General features: G+C 44.6%; 1 protein-coding gene across 14 annotated transcripts in view; it reads right to left on the bottom strand.

Moving 5' to 3' along the window:
• Positions 1–26,967, bottom strand: part of ptprma (protein tyrosine phosphatase receptor type Ma) — a 260,636-nt gene that overhangs the window by 139,764 nt on the left and 93,905 nt on the right. For all 14 annotated transcript variants that reach the window (XM_041879910.2, XM_041879912.2, XM_041879922.2 and 11 more), the window contains exons 4-7: positions 23,228–23,306; positions 20,094–20,209; positions 17,969–18,143; positions 7,107–7,400 (exon numbers count right to left, since the gene is read on the bottom strand). In XM_041879910.2, coding sequence (XP_041735844.2) covers positions 7,107–7,400; positions 17,969–18,143; positions 20,094–20,209; positions 23,228–23,306 — 664 coding nt within the window. The remainder of the gene's footprint in view (positions 1–7,106; positions 7,401–17,968; positions 18,144–20,093; positions 20,210–23,227; positions 23,307–26,967) is intronic.

The raw sequence follows: 26,967 nt of genomic DNA, 5'->3' as shown, positions 1-26,967 counted from the left end.
ATGGGAGTGTCAGTACTTGCCTGGTGCTAGTCGGTGAGGCTGTTTAGCAGTCAGAGAGCTAGGGTACACAGAAGGGTCCAACTGACTGGGATTAGGTGGAACAATGAGACTACAGCCTCTCTCCATGCAAACACACACAGGCACGCACACACACACAGTAGGGTTGTGAAATGAGACTGAAAATTGCACCTTTGAAGCAGTCAGAACAGAGATGAAAAGAGCCATTAAGCCAGTGTATTATCTGAGCTAGTGACGTACCAAAAGACACCCCACACTGAGACCAAGTCTCAACTTGTGTATGATGGCCATTCGCATATCTATAATTCAACATGTTTCTGTGATAATAAAAAAAAAGACATAAGGCACGCGATAAATAATTAATCGTACTAAATAAATCAACAACCAAAAAATAACTGGAGGAAAAAAATAAACATACTGGAAAAGTGTCATTGTGGGATTAAAAAATATCAAATTTGCATGGGTGATGTTCTCTAGTTTGTCAGATTACACAGAGTAACGCTGCTTTAAGAATGCCTAACAAGCCCGTGGATTAAATGCAGACAACAGACTCGCAGCAAATGAGAACATTTTTTAACAAATCTCACTAAATTGACGTTCCTTCTAATCACCTTTGGTTATTTTCTGTTTATCACATCGAAAACATGTGCAAACACTAATACACACCAAGTAGAAAACCTTGTTAATTCAATGAACCATTAATGGACAAAAGTCTACAGTGCCTTCAGAAAGTATTCATACCCTTTGACTTAATCCACATTTCGTTGAGTTACAGCCTGAATTCTAAGCTATAAAAACAAAGAGTCGCACACTCCATATGTATAACCTCCCAGTCATTTATTGGGTAAAAAACCACCAACGTTTCAGCATCACTGTGCCTTCTTCAGGGTAATGTCATGAACGCTTCAACCAGGTTATGTAGACAAACAGTGCAATTAGTGCAACAAATGACAATAGTGAGGGGTGTGTTGTAATTGCTAGGTTGATCAGAATGAATTGAGTGAAACTGTTAAAAGATAATAGCCCACAGCATATTGAATATATTATGCCATTCTTATCATTACCATTATCATAACATTAGCATCAACATACATTATTGTTTCCTTTAATTTCACCTATATATTTTAATATTTCCAATTTCATAAAAAATAAATGTTACATGTAATATTTTGGTTCAACCATAATGCATAATAAGCATCATCAACAGGGGGAACATATTGGGTGTACGCTGATAAGCTGTAGAAATAATATTCATTTACAAGACCTGTTCACAGAAAATATAATTGGTCATAAGAAGGGCCTGAGATCAAAGTCAATATTCAGACCACTAGGGGTCAATGTTTTTAAATAGGATATCCAGTAGGCCTCCCTCTGTAGTAGTAGGATCTCCATGTTACCTCCTCTCCTTGGTAGAGCAACATGCTCAATGCCTGTGCATTTGAGGGAGGAGATAGGATGGTTAGCTTCAACAAAGTGAGCTGCTACTGGTTAGTCAGTGTTCTTACACCTGATTGAGCTGCGGTGTTCAGCTATGTGTTGTTTTAATTGTCTTTTCATTTGTCCTACGGAGGCTTTCCCACATGTACAGGTGATGAGATCGATTACTCCCTTTGTCTTGCATGAGATGATACCCCTAACAAGGATTTTTCGACCTGTATGTGGGTGTCTGAAGGTATATTAGTCCGTTGTTCTTTTCTTCCAAATCACGTTTATACTCCTCTCCCTCAGTTCGGTCGTATTCAAACAAAATTATCCTGAAAAACTCCCCAGTCCTTAACGACTGCAAATCAAATCAAATTTTATTGGCCACATGCGCCGAATACAACAGGTGCAGACATTACAGTGAAATGCTTACTTACAGCCCTTAACCAACAGTGCATTTATTTTTTATAAAAAAGTAAAATAAAACAACAAAAAAGTGTTGAGAAAAAAAAGAGCAGGAGTAAAATAAAATAACAGTAGGGAGGCTATATATACAGGGGGGTACCGGTGCAGAGTCAATGTGCGGGGGCACCGGCTAGTTGAGGTAGTTGAAGTAATATGTACATGTGGGTAGAGTTAAAGTGACTATGCATAAATAATTAACAGAGTAGCAGCAGCGTAAAAAGATGGGGTGGGGGGCAGTGCAAATAGTCCGGGTAGCCATGATTAGCTGTTCAGGAGTCTTATGGCTTGGGGGTAGAAGCTGTTGAGAAGTCTTTTGGACCTAGACTTGGCACTCCGGTACTGCTTGCCGTGCGGTAGCAGAGAGAACAGTCTATGACTAGGGTGGCTGGAGTCTTTGACAATTTTGAGGGCCTTCCTCTGACACCGCCTGGTATAGAGGTCCTGGATGGCAGGAAGCTTGGCCCCAGTGATGTACTGGGCCGTACGCACTACCCTCTGTAGTGCCTTGCGGTCGGAGGCCAAGCAGTTGCCATACCAGGCGGTGATGCAACCAGTCAGGATGCTCTCGATGGTGCAGCTGTATAATTTTTTGAGGATCTGAGGACCCATGCTGAATCTTTTCAGTCTCCTGAGGGGGAATAGGCTTTGTCGTGCCCTCTTCACGACTGTCTTGGTGTGTTTGGACCATGATAGTTCGTTGGTGATGTGGACACCAAGGAACTTGAAGCTCTCAACCTGTTCCACTACAGCCCCGTCGATGAGAATGGGGGCGTGCTCAGTCAAGCATACCCATAATGTGATGCAGCTACCACTATGCTTGAAAATATGGAGAGTGGTACTCAGTAATGTGTTGTGTTGGATTTGCCCAGAACATAAAACTTTGTATTCAGGACAAAAAGTTAATTGCTTTGCCACATTTTTTGCAGTATTACTTTAGTCCCTTGTTGCAAACAGGATGCATGTTTTGGAATATTTGTATTTTGTACATGCTTCCTGCTTTTCACTCTGTCAATTAGGTTGATATTGTGGAGTAACTACAATGTTGTTGATCCATCCTCAGTTGCACCTGTTTAATTAGTGGGGGCACACTACGCTAGCTAATAACGTTAATGTTTACTTCGCTCCGTTAGAAGAGATGCTCGACTGGGCAACAGGACGATGTATCAGGTGCAGTCTGGACCTCTGGCTCCTCTGCTTAGCCAGCGTTATCTGAGGAGATGGATGGGGGATGAATGCCGCCGCACAGCGCACTAATGAATTTAGCATTAGCCACCTAATGAGCAAGCAGCTAATGTAGCAGCCACTCCAGTTAAGAGCAGCTAGCTGTGAGACTCCTCAGAAAACACCAGGGGAGTTTCTCTACCTTAGATGCTAATGATTAATTAGCACTGCGTTTGACTGGAATTGAATAACAATAAATAGTAGTGCTGAGCGATTAACCAAATTTTGAGGGGTTATTAAACAACTAATTGACCGATGTTGGTTCAATTACTTGAATTCCATTTAGTTCGGGGGGGTTTTGTGAGCTCAACGGGCCGTTTCTCTAGAGATAAATAAAATAATTCATAAGCGAAATCAAGTCAAGAACTATGGGACGCTGGGCTGAAGGGAGTTGTAGTTTTCAGTAAGCAAATATTCAACCTAGTCCAGCGCAGAAACGTGGTAATTACCTACAATGACCATAATCCATTACGCCTGTTCTTTTCCGACTTGGATACACTTTTACCCACGCTACGTTAGGTTAAATAAACACCTGCCGCATGAGAGAGGAATGTAGACAACAGAACGACGAGAAAGAGGGATGAAAGTTCATGAACGCCTCAAGAACTGGTAAAATGATTGTCAGACCACTTTGAAGCATACTTAGGCAGGCTAACCTAGCTAAATAGGATGACTAAAGACAGTACAGTATGGGGAGAACATACAGTATCTCACAAAAGTGAGTACACCCCTCACATTTTTGTAAATATTTGAGTATATATTTTCATGTGACAACACTGAAGAAATGACACTTTGCTACAATGTAAAGTAGTGAGTGTACAGCTTGTATAACAGTGTACATTTGCTGTCCCCTCAAAATAACTCAACACACAGCCATTAATGTCTAAACCGCTGGCAACAAAAGTGAGTACACCCCTAAGTGAAAATGTCCAAATTGGGCCCAATTAGCCATTTTCCCTCCCCGGTGTCATGTGACTCGTTAGTGTTACAAGGTCTCAGGTGTGAATGGGGAGCATGTGTGTTAAATTTGGTGTCATCGCTCTCACACTCCCTCATACTGGTCACTGGAAGTTCAACATGGCACCTCATGGCAAAGAACTCTCTGAGGATCTGAAAAAAGGAATTGTTGCTCTACATAAAGATGGCATGGGCTATAAGAAGATTGCCAAGACCCTGAAACTGAGCTGCAGCACGGTGGCCAAGATCATACAGCGGTTTAACAGGACAGGTTCCACTCAGAACAGGCTTCGCCATGGTCGACCAAAGAATATCTGAAATATCTGAAACTCTGAATGGGAGGCTGATCTAATTGTTTTTGTACTTAAATCTATAATGAATAGTGATATGCCTAATGGGTATTGGTCAGGGGGTGTGGAGTGAGCAGGATCAATTCATAATTCCTCTAATGAAATATGTAATTAATTAAAATTTGATTTGATTGAAATTGAACTGCTTTGTGAGAGCGACTTTGGCTCATTTAAAAACTGTTGAACTGCTCTGAAAATATTGGTTGTATGGGGGGTAAGAGCCAGGGAACAACCCTCCTCTGAAACCTAGCAGCTCAGCGACAGTCAGGGAAATCAGATATAAAAGCGTTTCCTCCTCCACAGAGAGGGAGTGCTTTTAAGACGAGACATGTATTTTTATAAATTTTTTATTTAACCTTTATTTAACCAGGTAAGCCAGTTGAGAACAAGTTCTAATTTACAACTGCGACCTGGCCAAGATAAAGCAAAGCAGTGCGATTAAAAACAACAATACAGAGTTACATATGGGGTAAACAAAACAAAAAGTCAAAATACAACAGAAAATATATATACAGTGTGTGCGAATGTAGTAAATTAGGGCCATCCATCACCCCTGTGTCACTCCTGGGTCAGTCAGCCTCCCCTCTGCCACCACCTCCATCACAGAGACAGGAAGCAATATATTCTCTTACCAATCCCAACACAGCTGTGAATGGTCCATTCTCCCTCCTGACACTGAAAACGTGATGTCTTGTCAAAGTCACCAAACCACAGTGATAATACGACTTCAATCACGTATACTACCAAACCTCACATACCAAGACCTGATCATATCCAGCACCACACTCATTTTCATGGTAGTCCAGAATTATAATAGAGAAATCTAATGTATGCTTGCATATCATGCTGATAGATGTTGTACATCCCTGTGGGAAAGAATGTTAAACACTTGACTTAAAAGCCAACAGGCATGCTTTACTGTGAAGGAAGCACTGGCCACCCAGACCTCTTGCTACAGGGAAAGTGGACCTCCTGCTACAGGCTACGGAAAGTGGACCTCCTGCTACAGGCTACGGAAAGTGGACCTCCTGCTACAGGCTACGGAAAGTGGACCTCCTGCTACAGGCTACGGAAAGTGGACCTCCTGCTACAGGCTACGGAAAGTGGACCTCCTGCTACAGGCTACGGAGAGTGGACCTCCTGCTACAGGCTACGGAGAGTGGACCTCCTGCTACAGGCTACGGAGAGTGGACCTCCTGCTACAGGCTACGGAGAGTGGACCTCCTGCTACAGGCTACGGAGAGTGGACCTCCTGCTACAGGCTACGGAGAGTGGACCTCCTGCTACAGGCTACGGAGAGTGGACCTCCTGCTACAGGCTACGGAGAGTGGACCTCCTGCTACAGGCTACGGAGAGTGGACCTCCTGCTACAGGCTACGGAGAGTGGACCTCCTGCTACAGGCTACGGAGAGTGGACCTCCTGCTACAGGCTACGGAGAGTGGACCTCCTGCTACAGGCTACGGAGAGTGGACCTCCTGCTACAGGCTACGGAGAGTGGACCTCCTGCTACAGGCTACGGAGAGTGGACCTCCTGCTACAGGCTACGGAGAGTGGACCTCCTGCTACAGGCTACGGAGAGTGGACCTCCTGCTACAGGCTACGGAGAGTGGACCTCCTGCTACAGGCTACGGAGAGTGGACCTCCTGCTACAGGCTACGGAGAGTGGACCTCCTGCTACAGGCTACGGAGAGTGGACCTCCTGCTACAGGAAGAGTGGACCTCCTGCTACAGGGAGAGTGGACCTCCTGCTACAGGGAGAGTGGACCTCCTGCTACAGGGAGAGTGGACCTCCTGCTACAGGGAGAGTGGACCTCCTGCTACAGGGAGAGTGGACCTCCTGCTACAGGGAGAGTGGACCTCCTGCTACAGGGAGAGTGGACCTCCTGCTATAGGGAGAGTGGACCTCCTGCTACAGGGAGAGTGGAGACAGGAGATTGCACTTCTCCTGCGCCCACATTCCTCACAAGGCCTTTACATTTTGTGTTGATTCAGACTATTGCAGAGGGCTTAGTCTGCTCCATCAGCCCCTGTGGTCACCTAGACAGACCCAGGGGGAAATTAAGCTGTGTGTGGGTGGAGGGTGAACGGCCAGACACTGCAAGCCCCTAAGGCCCTATGGGCTGAACGTGAGATCCATCCATGAAATTTGTAACTCAGACATTCGCATGGATCATGTAGAGTATTGACGTCTGCTCCATGAAACAGGTAGTTGAGAATGTTGAGTGTGACTGTGGTGTTTGCCAGTAAGTGTATTTTAATTTGTAGTATGTGATTATGTAAAGTATTCTTCAGATGTGTTATTGCATAACATGTTAAGTATGTAGTACCGGGCTATTCATTGCATTACTTTGTCATTTTATCAAAGGGCCTCACTGCAATGGAGTAAAGTATGAATGTACATTGCGTGTTGCTAAAGTGGTGTATTTATTGCCCCACTTACCATTCAAGTAAATGTCAATGAACAGCCGTAAGTAAGCAAGCACCACTGTATAGAGACAGGGTCCAACTGCATAATGTATGACTGTGCTGTAAATATTGTACCACTACACTATGTACTGTATAACTGCTAGTATGTAACTGTACAACACCATACATTATTACATGGAGAAAGGGCCTTCTCCTACTCTAATGGGGTGTGTGTGTGTGTATGTATGTCTTTGCATGGGACTCACCGGCACACTTGGTCTTGGCCCTCAGAGGGGGTCCGGGGGCCCCCGTTCCTCCGTCCAGGGGCCGGGTGAGCAGCACGCTGATCTCGTACTCCGTGTCGGGGTCCAGGTGGCCGATCTTGTGTGTGGCTTTGTCCACGGGCTGGTTGTCGATGAGGCTGCCCGCCACCATGCGGTACTCGACCTCCCGCTCCACGATGGGCCCATCCCCATTGATGGAGTTGGCATTGAGCTGGATCCACAGGTAGGTTGCACCCACGGCGGTGAGCTGGGGCGGAGCGATGGGCACCGGGGGCTCTGGGGGACAAAGAGGAAGAGATGAGGGTTAGATGAGGAGTCTTAAATGGTCATTTCAATTGGTGGATAAATACTGTGTTTATCTACCAAGGTTAACGTAACTGTCCAGTAAAATATTCTGTTAACTCATACCCAAATAATGTTGTTGACTTATCCTATACTCGTATATGTGGCCAAAGCATAAATAGGAGGAAAAGAAACACCTCACAAACCCCACCGCAAACTTGTATGTCAAACAGACCGTTTCAAAAATGATTGCTACTTCCTCATAGTGGATGTCATCGAAGAAAAACTATTTCACTCATATTGTCATTAATTATAGGTAATATTTAATAGAAAATTGGGGAAAACAGGACAGTTACTTTCATTCTTTATAATATAGGAATTATTTTATCCCTAGAGAGACTTTATATTCATTCTCTAGGGGCTTTCATTCATATGGTCCCAGGAACTGATATTACATTGCAAATATGTGTTCTGTTTCTTGATGATTCATCTTGGCTCTGCCATACAAGGGAGATGGCAAATGGCACCCTGCGCTAAACCTGCAGTGAGCGTAGATAAATACACTAAAACTATGCAAATACCACTGGTTTACTCTGCAAATAGAACAGAATAGAGAGCAACATTCTCAATTACATCCAACTTGAGTCTGTAGAGAAACAGAAAACATGTTAGCATGATCTCGGAAGCTTAAATCTTAAGGAAGAGCAATTAAGTGATTGTAGTGGCGGTGCCTCGCACAAAGCCAGGAGTAACGGGCTGATGCGGAGAGCACAGTGAAACGAAGAGAGATCAAAAGCGAGGTAATGAGTTAAACCAATTAATTTCCTGACCTTCGCCAATAGAACAGCCAACCTGAATCCCATTACTCATCACTCCCACTGGTCCTGCTCCATTTCTCCCGTGACCCATTTCAATAATCTCCCTCTCCTCCACCCATCTCTCTTTCCTCTTTGTCTTCCCGAAGAGACCTCTGAGAAGGATTCATTGTACCAAAGCCAGTCTATCGTGTTCAATCGTCGACGATAAGACAATGAGACAATTCCTGCCCATTGTGATGGTGAATGTTTTTTCAATGTTTTTTTTTGTCTGTTGTTCTATGACTAAGGGTCAGGGGTTTTTCTTTGTCTAGTCTAGGGAGTGACTGACTCGACTTCCATGGACATGTGACGCTGTCCTACAGCTATGACTAGTAAGTACATGTCAGCATCAGCATGTTCGGTCTAAACACAGCCCAGTGTTGGCCTTTGAAGTTTGAGAAGGCCCCTCTCCTCTCCCTCTGTTCTTGCGTGATGAGTGTCTCACATGAATGGGACTGTCAATCCTTCTGTCACACACACACACACACAGCTAGTGACTTGCGCTGTAATTAGTCTTTACCCTGATGATAGCCTGTCCGACAGGCCAGTCAGGTGTCTTGGTGACTGTATGACTAAGTCTGAGAACTCAGGTGCATTTATTATCCCTAAAGTAACTAAATAGATAAGACTTGGATATCAGACAATCTAGTGACTAATGTCCCTGTGAGGATTTTATCTTAGAAAAGTCCAGTTGAGTTATCCAGGTTCTTTCCAATAACACTGTTTTTTATATACAGTGGGGAGAACAAGTATTTGATACACTGCCGATTTTGCAGGTTTTCCTACTTACAAAGCATGTAGAGGTCTGTAATTTTTTTCATAGGTACACTTCAACTGTGAGAGACGGAATCTAAAACAAAAATCCAGAAAATCACATTGTATGATTTTTAAGTAATTAATTTGCATTTTATTGCATGACATAAGTATTTGATACATCAGAAAAGCAGAACTTAATATTTGGTACAGAAACCTTTGTTTGCAATTACAGAGATCATACGTTTCCTGTAGGTCTTGACCAGGTTTGCACACACTGCAGCAGGGATTTTGGCCCACTCCTCCATACAGACCTTTTCCAGATCCTTCAGGTTTCGGGGCTGTCGCTGGGCAATACAGACTTTCAGCTCCCTCCAAAGATTTTCTATTGGGTTCAGGTCTGGAGACTGGCTAGGCCACTCCAGGACCTTGAGATGCTTCTTACGGAGCCACTCCTTAGTTGCCCTGGCTGTGTGTTTCGGGTCATTGTCATGCTGGAAGACCCAACCACGACCCATCTTCAATGCTCTTACTGAGGGTAGGAGGTTGTTGGCCAAGATGTCGCGATACATGGCCCCATCCATCCTCCCCTCAATACGGTGCAGTCGTCCTGTCCCCTTTGCAGAAAAGCATCCCCAAAGAATGATGTTTCCACCTCCATGCTTCACGGTTGGGATGGTGTTCTTGGGGTTGTACTCATCCTTCTTCTTCCTCCAAACACAGCGAGTGGAGTTTAGAACAAAAAGCTATATTTTTGTCTCATCAGACCACATGACCTTCTCCCATTCCTCCTCTGGATCATCCAGATGGTCATTGGTAAACTTCAGACGGGCCTGGACATGCGCTGGCTTGAGCAGGGGGACCTTGCGTGCGCTGCAGGATTTTAATCCATGACGGCGTAGTGTGTTACTAATGGTTTTCTTTGAGACTGTGGTTCCAGCTCTCTTCAGGTTATTGACCAGGTCCTGCCGTGTAGTTCTGGGCTGATCCCTCACCTTCCTCATGATGCCCCACGAGGTGAGATCTTGCATGGAGCCCCAGACCGAGGGTGATTGACCGTCATCTTGAACTTCTTCAATTTTCTAATAATTGCGCCAACAGTTGTTGCCTTCTCACCAAGCTGCTTGCCTATTGTCCTGTAGCCCATCCCAGCCTTGTGCAGGTCTACAATTTTATCCCTGATGTCCTTACACAGCTCTCTGGTCTTGGCCATTGTGGAGAGGTTGGAGTCTGTTTGATTGAGTGTGTGGACAGGTGTCTTTTATACAGGTAACGAGTTCAAACAGGTGCAGTTAATACAGGTAATGAGTGGAGAACAGGAGGGCTTCTTAAAGAAAACAGGTCTGTGAGAGCCGGAATTCTTACTGGTTGGTAGGTGATCAAATACTTATGTCATGGAATAAAATGCAAATTAATTACTTAAAAATCATACAATGTGATTTTCTGGAATTTTGTTTTAGATTCCGTCTCTCACAGTTGAAGTGTACCTATGATCAAAATTACAGACCTCTACATGCTTTGTAAGTAGGAAAACCTGCAAAATCGGCAGTGTATCAAATACTTGTTCTCCCCACTGTAGAAGGCGCATGAGGACATTTTCCTTAAGTATACCCTAAATACAGTATATTCAATTACAGATGTAGGATCTTAATTTGACCTATATTGTCACAGCAAAATAATGCTGCAGCAACAGGATTTGAACCTTTCGTCCATAATGTTGCTTGATCGGTGGTTAGTCTATTAGCTGGCCAAAAGTAGGCTACATGAAAAGTGCAATACTGTTAATATAACTGTGTGTTAGTGTGGGTTTTTAGTGAATTTATGTAAATCACAAAGCTCATTTGCATTTCCTGTGGTGCAGGACAATTCTCAGCAACAAAAGAGTGATCAAATTAAGATCTGTATTTAACAGTCATCTTATTCCCATACAATATTGAGACATCACGACTTCTAAAAAAAAAAACAGGACCTGAGTATTTTGTCGCTGCCAGAGGTGTGTAGTTCACACAAACATGTCCGCTGATATCGATTGGAACCAGGGAGAACACCAATTACTGGTGAAGTAATAGCTCATCCGTCTTCCTGGCTGCCTGGCCGGGGCAGGTGTAAGCCTGGCCTCATAATGTGTCTATGAGATGGAAAGGACAGAATGTCTGTCTCTGTCTGGCAAGGGGCCATATGTATCAAGAGTCTCACAGTAGCAGTGCTGATCTAGGACCATTTGTGACTTTTAGATTACAACGAATGAGATGGACAGGTGGGACCTGATCCTAGATCAGCACTCACTTTGTGAAATACAGCTCCAGACCTCTGTCTGTAATGTGTCCACTGGAGGGGTGAAGTCTGACTGAATTGTGATTTACACTCATCAGGATATTGTATTCTCTCTCTCTCTCTCTCAACCTTCCCTGCATATCACACCCCTTTCTCTTCCTCTGTCCCGTTCACACCACTATATACACATATCAGGCCTGGGTTTACAAGCCAGCCGACGTGATCATGGTCCAGCCAGCCGACGTGATCCCTGGGGTACTGACTGATTTATCTGTTCTCAGACAGAAAACAGGTGTACTTGCTCACACGCCAAATAAAAACATTTTATTGTCTCCAGAAGCAGAGAGAGACAGAGAGAAAGAGAGAATGAGAGACAGTGCGAAATAGAGGGTGAGAGAGAGCGATGCCACCTCATCGTCGCCTCGGATTTACTTTTAGATGGTGACAGTTCAATCTGGCTGTGGGGCAGATTTAGACGGCAGGGCTTGTAAGGTGTTCTAGCAGGGGCTCTGGTGGCGAGACGAGTCGCCATCTCCGGTCAGTCGATACCACATCTGTCATTTTGTTTGGGTTGGGGGGAGGAAGAGAAATAAGACATCAGCTCCTTCAGCGTTGGGATCCCGGCAATCGATCCGCCACGGCCGCTGACGCGTAGCAGAATGGGAAAACAAAAGGTTGGAGCCACATCGTACTGACGAGTACCTTGTGATGCCCTGTGATGTGTCAGGCCTCACTCCCTGTCCACTCTACGTGGGTATCGACCATCAGTAATGACTAAACAGCATCAAAGTGCTGGGGTTGGAATGGATGACATTATAGGCGTCACCAATCTGTATGGTAAGAGTGCTTGTTTTCTTTCAAACACTGAGCATTTGATAGAGTCTGCCGAAATTGCCCAACAATGAAAGAGCCATCCTTCATATTTACAGTTGAACTACAAAGTCCCACTTTCACAACAACCCAGAGATCATAGAAGAGTTCCCTTGTTCAAAGAGTCAGCTCGTGGGAGCGAGCGAGTCCACGTGTGGTCGCCGTGTGGTTGTCGTGGCGCTCAGCTGTCGCCGTGGCATGTTGCCGTAGTGCTGAGCAAGCAGCAACCATGTGGCTCGGAGAGGGACTATAAGCTAAACACTGCTGTGCCTCTAGCTAGCACCTGCTGCCAGCCACACCCTCCCAGTGGCCACAGCGCCCTACCCTAAACAGGCTATATATAGAGTGTTACTGGCTGGTCAGTCCGCATGGTTCCCCAGATGACTTCCAACTGGTCCCTGTCCAATGGGCTGTGTATGCTCATGTACACTCCCCTACTGGGTCCCATTATGGTGAAGTGATTATGGTTCAATATTTGGAGAGGGGTTAGGCACAGGGTCAGAGAGATCAAAATCAAATCACATTTTATTTGTCACATACACGTGTTTAGCAGATGTTATTGTGGGTGTAGCGAAATGCTTGTGTTTCTAGCTCCGACAGTGCAGTAATATCTAACAAGTAATATCTAACAATTTCACAACATATACCCAAAACACACAATCTAAGTAAGGAATGGAATTAAGAATATACACATATGGAAGAGCAATGACAACAGATGGATGTTCTGTGAGTGCACTTCTAGTGTGCCTGTGCTAGCCATCCACAATACTGAGGGAGTGAACGAGTAGGGAGGAGGACAGTGTAAACTAAGCCAGTGGCTAGCCTAGGTAAGGACTTGAAGACTCTACTACTGTGTGATTCACATGCAGTAGTTATAAAATAACCCCAGGCAGTGATGGTGCAATATGGAGGTCAGGTCGGTTCAGAAAGAGAGCTTTTGTTCATTCTAGGGGTGCAGTGTATAACTAAGCTACTGATCCATACCGAAGCCTAATATATTGACAAATATATTTACATACATATTCTATGACGTGCTCAAGTTATATATATTTCATAAATATATTCTGGACATACAGTGGGGAGAACAAGTATTTGATACACTGCCGATTTTGCAGGTTTTCCTACTTACAAAGCATGTAGAGGTCTGTAATTTTTATCATATGTACACTTCAACTGTGAGAGACGGAATCTAAAACAAAAGTTCAGAAAATCACATGATCAAAATTACAGACCTCTACATGCTTTGTAAGTAGGAAAACCTGCAAAATCGGCAGTGTATCAAATACTTGTTCTCCCCACTGTATATGTAAATACAGTTTGAATTCCCCTGCATATATGTACATATGTTATAATGAGTTTTCCGTATGTGACTAGGTATGGTTAAAACCTCTACAGGATCGGTGTGCCTATACCGGGACGGTGGCTGCTCAATATGCGATATGTGACTAGAACGGCATTGTAAACAGCAGCCAACTTTCCGGGACATAGACATGTCTTATATTGGCAGAAAGCTTAACTTCTTGTTAATCTAACGGCAGTGTCCAATTTACAGTAGCTATTACAGCTAAAAAAAATACCATGCAATTGTTTGAGGATAGTGCACAACAACAAAACGCTTTTGTCACGGCAACTAGTTTGATACATTCACCTCTGAAGGTAAATAATGTACTTACATTCAGTAATCTTGCTCTGATTTGTCATCCTGAGGTTCCCAGAGATAAAATGTAGCATAGTTTTGTTTGATAAAATCCATTTTTATATTCAAATGTAGGAACTGGGTTCTACAGTTTGACCCCCTGCTCTGGATCACCCCGGCCAATTAGATGTGTGAAGGTTAGTGAATTTTCTGTAGGGAAGCTAATGATCCATCATGTATGACATTCCTGGGAGTGTGTAAACTAAAACATTTTATTACCATAGCATTTTTGTATGTTGTCTATAGTTATGTACTTGAAAATGTATAAATTGACCAATTCGGAACATTTGGGAAAACTCCTGGCTGACTTAATACAAAATATTGTGTAGTGATGTAATCCTTAACTGGATCAGTCGGAAACTTCGCACACACAATGCTGCCATCTTGTGGACAAAATATACACTACACCTAGATTCCTACATCACTGTCTGGCCCTTTTCTTGCATTTCAAAACTGATTCAACAAAAAAATATATAGAAAACGCATGTTTTTTTGTTTGTATTATCTTTTACCAGATCTAATGTGTTATATTCTCCTACATTAATTTCACATTTCCACAAACTTCAAAGTGTTTCCTTTCAAATGGTATCAATAATATGCATATCCTTGCTTCAGGTCCTGAGCTACAGGCAGTTAGATTTGGGTATGTCATTTTGGCAGAAATGGAAGAAAAGAGTCCAATCCTTAAGAGGTTTTAAGGCACTGTTCTGAGCTGTATGCTAAGCCAATCCCTCCCTTGTGACCTGGTCACACTCTGACCAAGCAGTCCACCTTAAGAGACTGCACTCAACACCATGAACTACAACCAAAGTCAAAGCCAAACGTGACATTCACTGCAAACTAAACTAAACTAATCAATGTATCAACATCCAAAACCAAAGGTGCAGATCTAAAACAGAATCTAAAGGGTTAACATACACCTGTGCAGTAGGTAGAGTACCAGGTGGATAATATAGCCTGCCAGATCATATAACGGCCTCTAACTGGCAGTAGGTAGAGTACCAGGTGGATAATATAGCCTGCCAGATCATATAACGGCCTCTAACTGGCAGTAGGTATGATACCAGGTGGATGATATAGCCTGCCAGATCATATACTGGCTCATTCATCCCCCCTCCTCTCCCCTGTAACTATTCCCCAGGTCGTTGCTGTAAATGAGAATGTGTTCTCAGTCAACTTACAGTGGGGGAAAAAAAGTATTTAGTCAGCCACCAATTGTGCAAGTTCTCCCACTTAAAAAAAGATGAGAGGCCTGTAATTGTCATCATAGGTACACGTCAACTATTACAGACAAATTGAGGAAAAAAAATCCAGAAAATCACATTGTAGGATTTTTTATGAATTTATTTGCAAATTATGGTGGAAAATAAGTATTTGGTCACCTACAAACAAGCAAGATTTCTGGCTCTCACAGACCTGTAACTTCTTCTTTAAGAGGCTCCTCTGTCCTCCACTCGTTACCTGTATTAATGGCACCTGTTTGAACTTGTTATCAGTATAAAAGACACCTGTCCACAACCTCAAACAGTCACACTCCAAACTCCACTATGGCCAAGACCAAAGAGCTGTCAAAGGACACCAGAAACAAAATTGTAGACCTGCACCAGGCTGGGAAGACTGAATCTGCAATAGGTAAGCAGCTTGGTTTGAAGAAATCAACTGTGGGAGCAATTATTAGGAAATGGAAGACATACAAGACCACTGATAATCTCCCTCGATCTGGGGCTCCACGCAAGATCTCACCTCGTGGGGTCAAAATGATCACAAGAACGGTGAGCAAAAATCACAGAACCACACGGGGGGACCTAGTGAATGACCTGCAGAGAGCTGGGACCAAAGTAACAAAGCCTACCATCAGTAACACACTACGCCGCCAGGGACTCAAATCCTGCAGTGCCAGACGTGTCCCCCTGCTTAAGCCAGTACATGTCCAGGCCCGTCTGAAGTTTGCATTTGGATGATCCAGAAGAGGATTGGGAGAATGTCATATGGTCAGATGAAACCAAATAGAACTTTTTGGTAAAAACTCAACTCAGTCGTGTTTGGAGGACAAAGAATGCTGAGTTGCATCCAAAGAACACCATACCTACTGTGAAGCATGGGGGTGGAAACATCATGCTTTGGGCTGTTTTTCTGCAAAGGGACCAGGACGACTGATCCGTGTAAAGGAAAGAATGAATGGGGCCATGTATCGTGCGATTTTGAGTGAAAACCTCCTTCCATCAGCAAGGGCATTGAAGATTAAATGTGGCTGGGTCTTTCAGCATGACAATGATCCCAAACACACCGCCCGGGCAACGAAGGAGTGGCTTCGTAAGAAGCATTTTAAGGTCCTGGAGTGGCCTAGCCAGTCTCCAGATCTCAACCCCATAGAAAATCTTTGGAGGGAGTTGAAAGTCCATGTTGCCCAGCGACAGCCCCAAAACATCACTGCTCTAGAGGAGATCTGCATGGAGGAATGGGCCAAAATACCAGCAACAGTGTGTGAAAACCTTGTGAAGACTTACAGAAAACGTTTGACCTGTGTCATTGCCAACAAAGGGTATACAGTATAACAAAGTATTGAGAAACTTTTGTTATTGACCAAATACTTATTTTCCACCATAATTTGCAAATAAATTCATTCAAAATCCTACAATGTGATTTTTTTTTCTCATTTTGTCTGTCATAGTTGACGTGTACCTATGATGAAAATTACAGGCCTCTCTCATATTTTTAAGTGGGAGAACTTGCACAATTGGTGGCTGACTAAATACTTTTTTTCTCCACTGTACCTGGTAAAAAATTTTTTTTTATATATATATATATATATAAAAATAATGGCCTCTAACTGGCAGTAGTGGTAGAGTAATGGCTCTCCCTGGGACCTGATAGGCCCCAGTACAATGTTAATGATTACCAACCCCAGCCCTTACCTCGCAGGCTCAGTCCTGTAAGCCCAGAGCAGTGTTAAATACTGTTCCTGGGTCCTCGGCTAGATCAGGGCCCGTATTCAAGAAGCGTCTCAGAGTAGGAGGGCTGATCATCTAGGATCAGGCCCTCCTCTTCATATAATCTTATTCATTGTAATCTAAAAAACTGATCCTAGATCAGCACTCTTACTCAGACTGTGAATACGGGCCCATGGCAGTAGGGTCACTAACTCCAACTCAGAGACAGAGGAGAGCTGTGTAGCGCTTCCCTGCCACAAGTCTTCTCTAGACAAAACACAAGTAATTGGATGAAAAAAAACGGGTGGGAAAAAGGACCCTGGAGCGAGTCGGCGATGGCAAATGCATAGAAATGTACTATTTCACTGATCTAATATTTCATTTAGGAGAGGGGGACAAACTGCTGGGTTGAAAAATGTAGACGACTCAATTTAAACTAATAAAAGGAATAAGAGGGAATTGGTTGTAGCTGTTCTAATACATCCCAATTAGGTAAGAAGGACGGGCATCTTTGGTAATGGCGTTTAAATGATGATGCATAATTTGACATGGTGAAGGAGGCAGCCATCATGCATCGTTCCTCCACACAACCTAGTGGAGGGAGATTTACTATGGCACACTCCAACACGCCAGGCCTCATTTGCATTGACAGGTCTGATATATAACCATTGTACAGCAGTACACATATATGCACACACACACACTGCTGTGTGCTATACACTCCTCCTCTGAGACGGTCAGTGAGGCTGCCGCCGGAGTCTGCTGCCATGGCAACATGTGCTGGTGGACACACACAAACACAGGGGCTATTTGAGAGTGGTTGACAGGTCTCTATCTAGCCGGTCAGGATTAGAGCTATCCCTCACAGCGAGCTGACTGAGAGCGAGAGAGACGTAGAGTACAATCACTTGAACCTGAGCTATGGAGATTAGAGAGAGAGAGAGGCCCACTCCTGGCCTGGACATTGGAAAATATACAATACAATGACAGACTGGCTTGTAACTGAGAGCATGGTTAATTTGGGACTGGTTGAACGAATTAACTAAATTATTGGAGCGGATTATAAGCTAATGTGAAAAGTAATTTCATATAACTCTTTGGCTGTCATCTTAAATTGGGGTGAATATCTATTTGAGGAAACATTACGAGTCTTTTGTGAGGTACAAACAGAATGTGACTTACGTTTGACGGTGAGGTCGGCGTAACTGGACACGCCCACGCCCTTGTCTGAGTGGACGATGCAGCGGTAGCGGCCCGAGTCTTCCTTGGTGGTGTTCTCCACGTCGAACACGGCGATGTAGCGGCGGGAGTTCACCGGCTTGGTCTCTCTCATCGGGGTCTGTCTCCCTCCGATACCCTGGTAGGAAAATATACAGCAACAAACCGGTCATGTAAATGTACATTAGGAATGCTGTGTCAATAAAAACATCCCCCATCCAAAATGGTTCCCCTCATTTGACAGATGCCAAAATGTGTCTTCTGCAGTGACTCGTCAAACTTTGTTTATGAACTCAACACTGCCAGCATGGTGTAGACTAGACTACAATAGATTGTACTGCAGACTGTAGCGATTTCAAATCTCCACACACGGCATACTGTAAACACTAGTGCTGAGGCCGAGTGAAGAGTGCCTGCGGGCTACGGGGTCTAACACCACCGCTGCCGTTCTCCCTGTGCTAACCAGCAGGTTTCCATTCCGCTGGTGTGTTTATGTATGGGAGAGGAGTACGAGGCTACCTGGCAGGCAACGCTAGTCTAGTCCTCCTGGGAAAAAGGAAACGCACCGTTGCAGACGGTCACAGAGAGGTCAATCTGAACTGTTAACGGTCAAAGAGTTCAGACGGGAGAGAGGAACACAGACCAAACAGAGCACTGGGTCTTCATGTGAAGAGGAGATATCCTCCTATTGTTTTCATGTGACGCATGAAACTGGAAGAGGGGGTCAAACACAGCTTAGGGCAATGCCACAAGTGGTGTATCAGCAGGCTGTGTGTGTTGGTCTCCTGGTCTGTTTGGAGAGAGAGGGACAGAGGATCCTGTCAGCGAGAGCTGCGCTGTTTGGTCTTCTGTCTGCACACACACATCCCCGGCTCCCCCACAGCTGTCACCATACACACACATCCCCGGCTCCCCCACAGCTGTCACCATACACACACATCCCCGGCTCCCCCACAGCTGTCACCATACACACACATCCCCGGCTCCCCCACAGCTGTCACCATACACACACATCCCCGGCTCCCCCACAGCTGTCACCATACACACACATCCCCGGCTCCCCCACAGCTGTCACCATACACACACATCCCCGGCTCCCCCACAGCTGTCACCATACACACACATCCCCGGCTCCCCCCACAGCTGTCACCATACACACACATCCCCGGCTCCCCCACAGCTGTCACCATACACACACATCCCCGGCTCCCCCACAGCTGTCACCATACACACACATCCCCGGCTCCCCCACAGCTGTCACCATACACACACAGACCGCGCATGCACACACGCCAGATTGGGGCCATTTGTTTTCAGGAATATTTCTTCATTACTGTCACCCGGGGGATTTCACTTAATGCTAGTGTTTAATCTCTGCCGTTAACAAGGATTAAAGGCGTTCGGTAAGAGGAATGACTAACTCACACACCGTCAACCTCTGCACAACACACTGATATGCAGATGACAGTGGCATGTTTGACAAGGAGTCCGGTAATGGCAGTTTGCCTTCATGTGACCGCAACATGGTGACACACTTAGGATCTAAAATGACCACAACTGGACTGTTTAATGCTTTATTTCAATAAAAACCTTGAACCAACCTGTGCCTGACTAGCAGTACTTTTACATTAAATATCATAAAAGACAAACACGTTCTCAGCATTTCATCCTCAAAGTGCCATGACAGTCAAAATGACCTTATGCATATTTAACAGTAGAATAGCCGGGCCTCAAGGATTACCAACAGCCGGCAATCTAATAAAACTATTTAAGCCTGGCCTCGTTGGACACCTCTTCGTGTCGATGTAATTTGGTTGTGTTTATGAAGGTCTTAGGTAAGTAATGTAAATATTTGAAAGAACATAACATTTTCATTAGTTTAAACAAAAAAACTGAATTTCAAGTGTAAAATAAATGTTTCATTTGGTGTCCTGAGGTTTCTTATTACCTATTTTAACATAATAAATGCATTCATTTAGCAATGTATTATTTATTATGGAATATGTACACAATTGAAATATCAACTGAATGACCATCTAGTAGTTATGGAATTCCGGCGCTCCGAGTGTTAAGATCAAAATGGACTCACCTGTAACCAGAGGTTATGGCTGTCTTGCGGTCGACCGTTAACTGTGCACTGGAATGTGGCGGTCTGCCTGGCGTTGACCTCTACACCTTTGATATGGAGAAAGTGGGGGGTGCTCACTGCAAGAGACGAAGAGAGACGGAGATGTATACAATAACCAAAACCATATTAAACATGATAAATACAGTAGTTGCACGTATTGTCGTCTCATCCACTTTCAGTTTAATTTCCTTTGAGTCTAACAGTTTCATTCTTATTGAGATTGGTCATTTGTGGCCATTTTTTTCCCGAATTCACCTTTTCTCAATTTCTCCAGTAAGCCAAGCATTTATATGGCATCTGCCGCAACTCATACTAAAAACTGCCAATTATCTTTCAATCCTACCAAAAACAAATCACATTTATTCTCCATTGGCGTTAACCTTGGTCTGATCTCTTGAGCCAAGCGGGGGAGAAATCTCCTGAGATTCAATCACAAAATGGATCCTTACACTTTTTTTATTTTTACCTTCTTCCCAGGAGGAGTCTCTGGGACAGCGTTTTCAATTAGGATATTACAGTGGAGAAAGGTCAGGAGGCAAGCTGTGGTGAAAATATTTTAGCCGGGGGAAGTATAAACCTTTCGACTCTCTCCAGAGTTCAAGGATATTGGAAGAAAGTTTTCACCAACGCAGCAGTAATGGGAAAAAGCAAAAGGGGGAGGAGGGGAGGAAGAGGGCGGAGGGGTCAGGTTGCAAATCAAAATGGAGCCAAAAACTCTCTGTTCAGTGTTCAGAGCTCCCTGCGTTTTGGCCACGATCAAATAAACACACAATGTAAACTTGTTGATACGGTGTGTAGGGTTGGGTGGGTTGTCCCCTTACTCCTTAATAGTTTGGCAGCTGAACAAACAACAAAGCCGACGTGGCTGGGGAATCTGGGTCAATCGGAATATATAATGGTAGGTGGGATCACTACCTCACTAATGCACGGATGAAAGTCAATGCTAATGAAATTATAGAAATTAGTTTTTAATTAGTTCCCCCTTGTCTCTGTGTTCGAGGCGCGCGGGCTGTAGTTGGCGACGACCTTGATTCTGATATCTGAGACGAGGTACACTAGAATGCACGCCACGGAACTCTGTGGTAGGCAATTAAAACAACTCTTGTGAAGTAACGCGGCGGCCCTGATATCTCCCAGCTCAGCACTCCCCCAGTCTTTGGAGTTGAGGGCTAATGGTATTGCCTTGCTTCACCTGGAAAACAAACGTGGACCGAGGCCAAACTTTGAAGAGTCTAAGGCCCCCTCTATCTTGACACTTAATCTGTCGAGAGCAGTTGGAAAGTCACACACGTGTCTAGGCTAGTGACGTTGTTAGTAAAACAACTAAATTATAACTTCATTCAACATAATGTGTGTGGTATGTGTGCTTTACCACGCACTCGTAATCATCCCACATTCTTTGTGGAGTGGTGTTCCTCCGTGCCTGGCTACATGGCGAAGCAGATTTGGCCGTTCTATCGGAGGTAATTAACCTAGCTTATTCACACAGATCTGGGGGAGGATTGTGGAACCGGAGCCTTTCCTGGAGAGGAGGGGAATGACAAGAAGCTTGCTCCCATCCAGTCCTTTTGCCATTGATTCAAAAATACATATTTAATTTGACAGCTTGTGTAGTATAATTCTGTCTTCGTTCATGTCACAGGACTGTACAGTACATTCGGAAAGTATTCAGGCACCCTTTATTTTTCCCACTTTGTTACAGTACAGCCTTATTCTAAAATGGATTAAATTAATTGTTTGCCTCAATCTACACACAATACCCCATAATGACAAAAATAAAACAGATTTGTAGAATTTTTTGCAAATTTACTATGAGACTCGAAATTGAGCTCAGGTACATCCTGTTTCCATTGATCATCCTTGAGATGTGGTAAATTCAATTGACTGGACATGATTTGGAAAGGCACACACCTGTCTATATAAGGTCTCACAGTTGACAGTGCATGTCAGAGCAAAAACCAAGCCATGAGGTCGAAATAATTGTTTGTAGAGCTCCGAGACAGGATTGTGTCGACGCACAGATCTGGGGAAGGGCACCAAAATATTTCTGCAGCATTGAAGGTCCCCAATAACACAGTGGCCTCCATCATTCTTAAATGGAAGAAATTTGGAACCACCAAGACTCTTCCTAGAGCTGGCCGCCCGGCCAAACTGAGCAAATCGGGGAGAAGGGCCTTGGTCAGGGAGGTGACCAAGAACCAGATGGTCACTGACAGAGCTCCAGAGTTCCTCTGTGGAGATGGGAGAACCTTCCAGAAGGACAACCATCTCTGCAGCACTCCACCAATCAGGCCTTTATGGTAGAGTGGCCAGACGGAAGCCACTCCTCAGTAAAAGGCACATGACAGCCCACTTGGAGGCACCTAAAGGACTCTCAGACATTTGAGAAACAAGATTCTCTGGTCTGATGAAACCAAGATTGAACTCTTTGCCCTGAATGCCAAGTGTCACGTCTGGAGGAAACCTGGCACCATCCCTACGGTGAAGCATGGTGGTGGCAGCATCATGCTGTAGGAATGTTTTTCAGCGGCATGGACAGGGAGACTAGTCAGGATCGAGGGGGGAAATGAACGGAGCAAAATACAGAGAGATCCGTGATGAAAACCTTCTCCAGAGCGCTCAGGACCTCAGACTGGGACGAAGGTTCACCTTCCAACAGGACAGCGACCCTAAGCACACAGCCAAGACAACACAGGAGTGGCTTCGGGACAAGTCTCTGAATGTCCTTGAGTGGCCCAGCCAGAGCCCGGACTTGAACCCGATCGAACATCTCTGGAGAGGGAAAAAACTATTTAATCAATTTTAGAATAAGGCTGTAACGTAACAAAACGTGGAAAAAGTCAAGGGGTCTGAGTACTTTCGGAATGCACTGTAAATATGTTGCCCAGGAATATACTGTATATTGAGTTCACTATATAGCAAAGACATGGGTCGGAAGGTGACAGCAATAACATGTGAGAAGAGGGAGATGGAGGCCTGAAGAGTGGCACTGGGTGACTTATGAGACACGCAAGGGACGGGTGCTACATACCACATTCATTGTGTGTGAGCGTGTGTGTGTGTGTGTGTGTGTGTATGTGGCAGTGGAGACTTACTGCACTGGTGGCCTTGCAGTGTGATGTCCTTGATGGCCAGTAGGCCTCGTTGTCCTGTGCTCACCACCTCAAATGCAATCTGCAGAGGGGAGGAGAGGAGAGAAAGAGAAGGGGTGAGAGGTTGGCAGTTGGCACAAACAAACAGCATCCTCAGTGCACTTCCTGTGATCATAAAGAAGGCTCCCATCATCCTATTCAAGGATGCGTCCCAATGCTCTAGCCTTCTCCTAACGAAGGGGTCCATAATCTTTTTCTCTCAGGCCCCCCTTCCAGCATTGGGGGACATCCCTCGCCCCTCGCCCGCCCCCGCGCACGTGCGCCACATCTATTTCTATGGAAACAAGCACTGTTCATGACACAAACTGTTCACACCCCTCTTGTTGGCAGAGAGAACATTTAACAGGTTTAAAGCTTATTTCCTGCAATTCTACACATTTTGTCATGGGGTGCAGAGAACATTTTGCAGTTTTAAAGCACATTTTCTTGCAATTCTATACATGTTGCCATGTCTAATGTGTTTTCATGTGATATTTGAGTGACTCAAACATTACAACAAAATCTATGGTCCCACAGTTTGGGAACCACTTTCATAAAGTGTGCACTTGTCTTGAACACTCTCTGTCACAGATTTAAAACCATCAAATTGGTGTAAGCGTCGGTTGGAGGGAGTTTTCACCATTGATAATAAATCCATGTCAGGGAACGTGCAAGTGCACTTCGGGAGAAGAGCAGAGAATGGGAAGGTAGACATAGACAACACTCCTGTGCTCCCATTCATTGAACATCTAGTTAGAGGAGGGAGAAGCTGGCAGCTGGTACAGTTTAAGGGGCCCCGGCCAACGCGTTCAGGTTTCAAACATAGCTCATGAGGCAGGGAGGCGGAGGGGGGAAAGGATTGGGTTACTGTTACATGGACCCTTTCCTTGGACCGTTTTCAAACAATGGGGCCTGAGTCATCATGGCTTCCAGAGAGCATGCTTTAGCCATGAGGCATGTTATGTGGGTTGGATCTCCACTGTTTGAGGGTGCACACCTCGTAAAGATCAACCTAATCATTTGAATGTAAAAAAAAAAAAAGTGTTCTTGTACAGTGTCTCCTCCTCCATTTCCCACGGGTAGGAGGAGGGAGGGGAATGGTAGAGAGTGTCTGGAGTCATGGTTTCTATGACAGGGTGTCTGTATCGTGTGTTGTTTTTTTAACGGCTGCACCTGCGAGGGACTATATTTGCCACGTCAGCTCTGTTGCGTTACCACGGTGACGAATAGAGCGGCCGAATCAAGTTCTCACACTTCTGACCTTGCGGTCCACTTCAGAAGGGCCCCCCCCGCCCCCCCGGAGGCCACATTCCATGGCCCTTATCTCTCAGGAAACAACTGGTTAAAGACGCAGGGGCCGCCTTCCTGTTCTGGCAGCACGCCCACCCCACTTGGTTTACATCAGAGCTTTTCTATGGGCCAGAAAACGGGCCAGTGTGACCTCTCTTTCTGGGGAACCTCCATCCCTTCTTCATTCCATAAAGTTGTTCCCTTTGCACTAGTCACCTTGTCCTTGTTCCCTCTCCTTCATGGATTTGAGACAACTGGGCCGCTGTAAACAATGCTGAGACCTAGTTGCCACCATATTGTTTTAAACTATCCAGTACCATTTGATCAGTGATGGGAGCAAGGGCAGAAGGGAAGGAAACAACGTTGTGGTATGAAACACACCCCCTCTGTAATAGTTGTGAGTATCTCACTTGACTCGGTAACGGACGACAGAAACGTTAACGGACGACAGAAACGGTAACGGACGACAGAAACGGTAACGGACGACAGAAACGAGGTCAAGAGAGACAACGGTCCGTTGGCGGTCGAGGTCAAGCAGACAGATATGATCAAGGGTGTAAAGTGCAGCGTTCAAAGTTCCTGAACAACAAAAACAAACACTTAAGATAACATAACTATGTGGGGCCCAGATATCAGGTTTGTAGATGCAAAAATACCAAAACAAAACAAATGTCTGGGGAGACTACAATATTGAAAACTGAAAAACCAAAAAGCGTGGCCTTGTACTCTAAACTCAAAACAGTCAAGGGGGTTTCAAAGCCTTCTCTGGCAGACTCATGCATTTCTGCTTACATTCCTTGTGAGGTATTAGAACCCTAAAGCAGATGATGTCCCAAGGACACAAATCAACTTAGAGGAGATAGCAACACTATAGGCTATGCATTACTTCCTGGAAGAAAACACTGCTCCAATTCTAGCCATGATTATGTTCAAACTCCTTCAATACAGCAGATCCTGTGAATGGTAGGCTTCATCCCAAATAGTACCTTATTCCCTATATAGGACCTTGTTCGAAAGTAGTGCACTATATAGGGAATAGGGTGCCATTTGGGACTCATAGATGTGTGCATGCGTACCTCATACCAGGCTGAAGTATGGAGCTCAGAATTATGAATGGATCTACTGTGTCTATTCTTGTGGCTCCACTCATCATGCCTACCACATCAGCTGCTGTAGGATGTATTGTTGAGGGACCATACCTACTCCAATAGAACCTATTTAAATATGGCCTTTGTGTGTTACAAGGGAGGGCCCAACCGCACCAGTCCCAATGCCCCGTGAACAAATAGGATGAAATGAGAGTCATTAGCCATGAAATAACATTGTTGAGCTGAGGCCAAATGAGATGCCTTTAATAAAAAATCAAATGTGTTTTAATAGATTTGTCCCTCTCCTCCCCTCTCTCTTGCTTCCTTTTGAGCGATGGCAGAAGCCTCGGCCGCTATTTACGCCTAATTTTCAAAAAGGAAATAAAAAGCAAACGGCAGCATGCAAAATGTCACGATGTGCCGCCGGGGTGATTAAAACTGACGTTGTTAATGTTTGTTGCCGTGGTGATGCTAAGCAACCCACTCGACCATTTGTGTTTAGGTTAATCTTCTTCTTTAGCTGCACCTGGTTAATGAGCTCAATTAGCCATGATAATGTTCATGTGGTTTGTGGGGGCTAGAGAAATAGGTTTGCTTTTAATAATATGCCATTTAGCAGACGCTTTTATCCAAAGCGACTTACAGTCATGCGTGCATACATTTTTTTTTTTGTGTATGGGTGGTCCCGGGGATCGAACCCACTACCTTGGCGTTACAAGCGCCGTGCTCTACCAGCTGAGCTACAGAGAGGAGAGAGGACCACGAGTAGTGCTCCTCCGAGGTGTGTGTGCATGTATATTGCTTTACCTCATGGCGTCCTTAGTGGAACTTCAGGTTCACCACATCTTTTACAAAAAGTATTGTCAGTAAGTTGTTGAAACTTCCTAAGAACAAAAGGCTGACCTCTCATGCATGTGTAATAGCAGACGGTGAAGAAAGGACCCTTCCTTCCTCTCACCCTGTTCATTAAATACTGATGCGATGTCGCCCGAGTGTTCCTTTACGGTTCACCTGGTAATTGTGATTGTGTCTCAAATTGGAATTGGAATAACAGAGCAGGTGGAGATGAACAACGCAAAATGCCAGGATCAAGATCAGAGTGTGCCGGGCTGGGGAAGACAATTACCATATTCGAAATGCACGGCGTAATTAATTAAAAGTTTCTCAAATGCGCCCCAACCATTGCAATGTAATTAGACCTGTGCTGATAGACCTGCATTGTAAACTGAGGGGAGCGAAAACCATACGATGTAATTACAAAATAAGAGACAAAGTAATTTCTGAATACCAGGTGGTTTTCATTTTGACAAACACTTAAAGATACTG

This window comes from Coregonus clupeaformis, chromosome 7 (assembly GCF_020615455.1).
Source record: "Coregonus clupeaformis isolate EN_2021a chromosome 7, ASM2061545v1, whole genome shotgun sequence".
Lineage (NCBI taxonomy): Eukaryota > Metazoa > Chordata > Actinopteri > Salmoniformes > Salmonidae > Coregonus > Coregonus clupeaformis.
The sequence above is the reverse complement of the archived record's forward strand: the minus strand, read 5'-3'. Positions and strand labels throughout refer to the sequence as shown.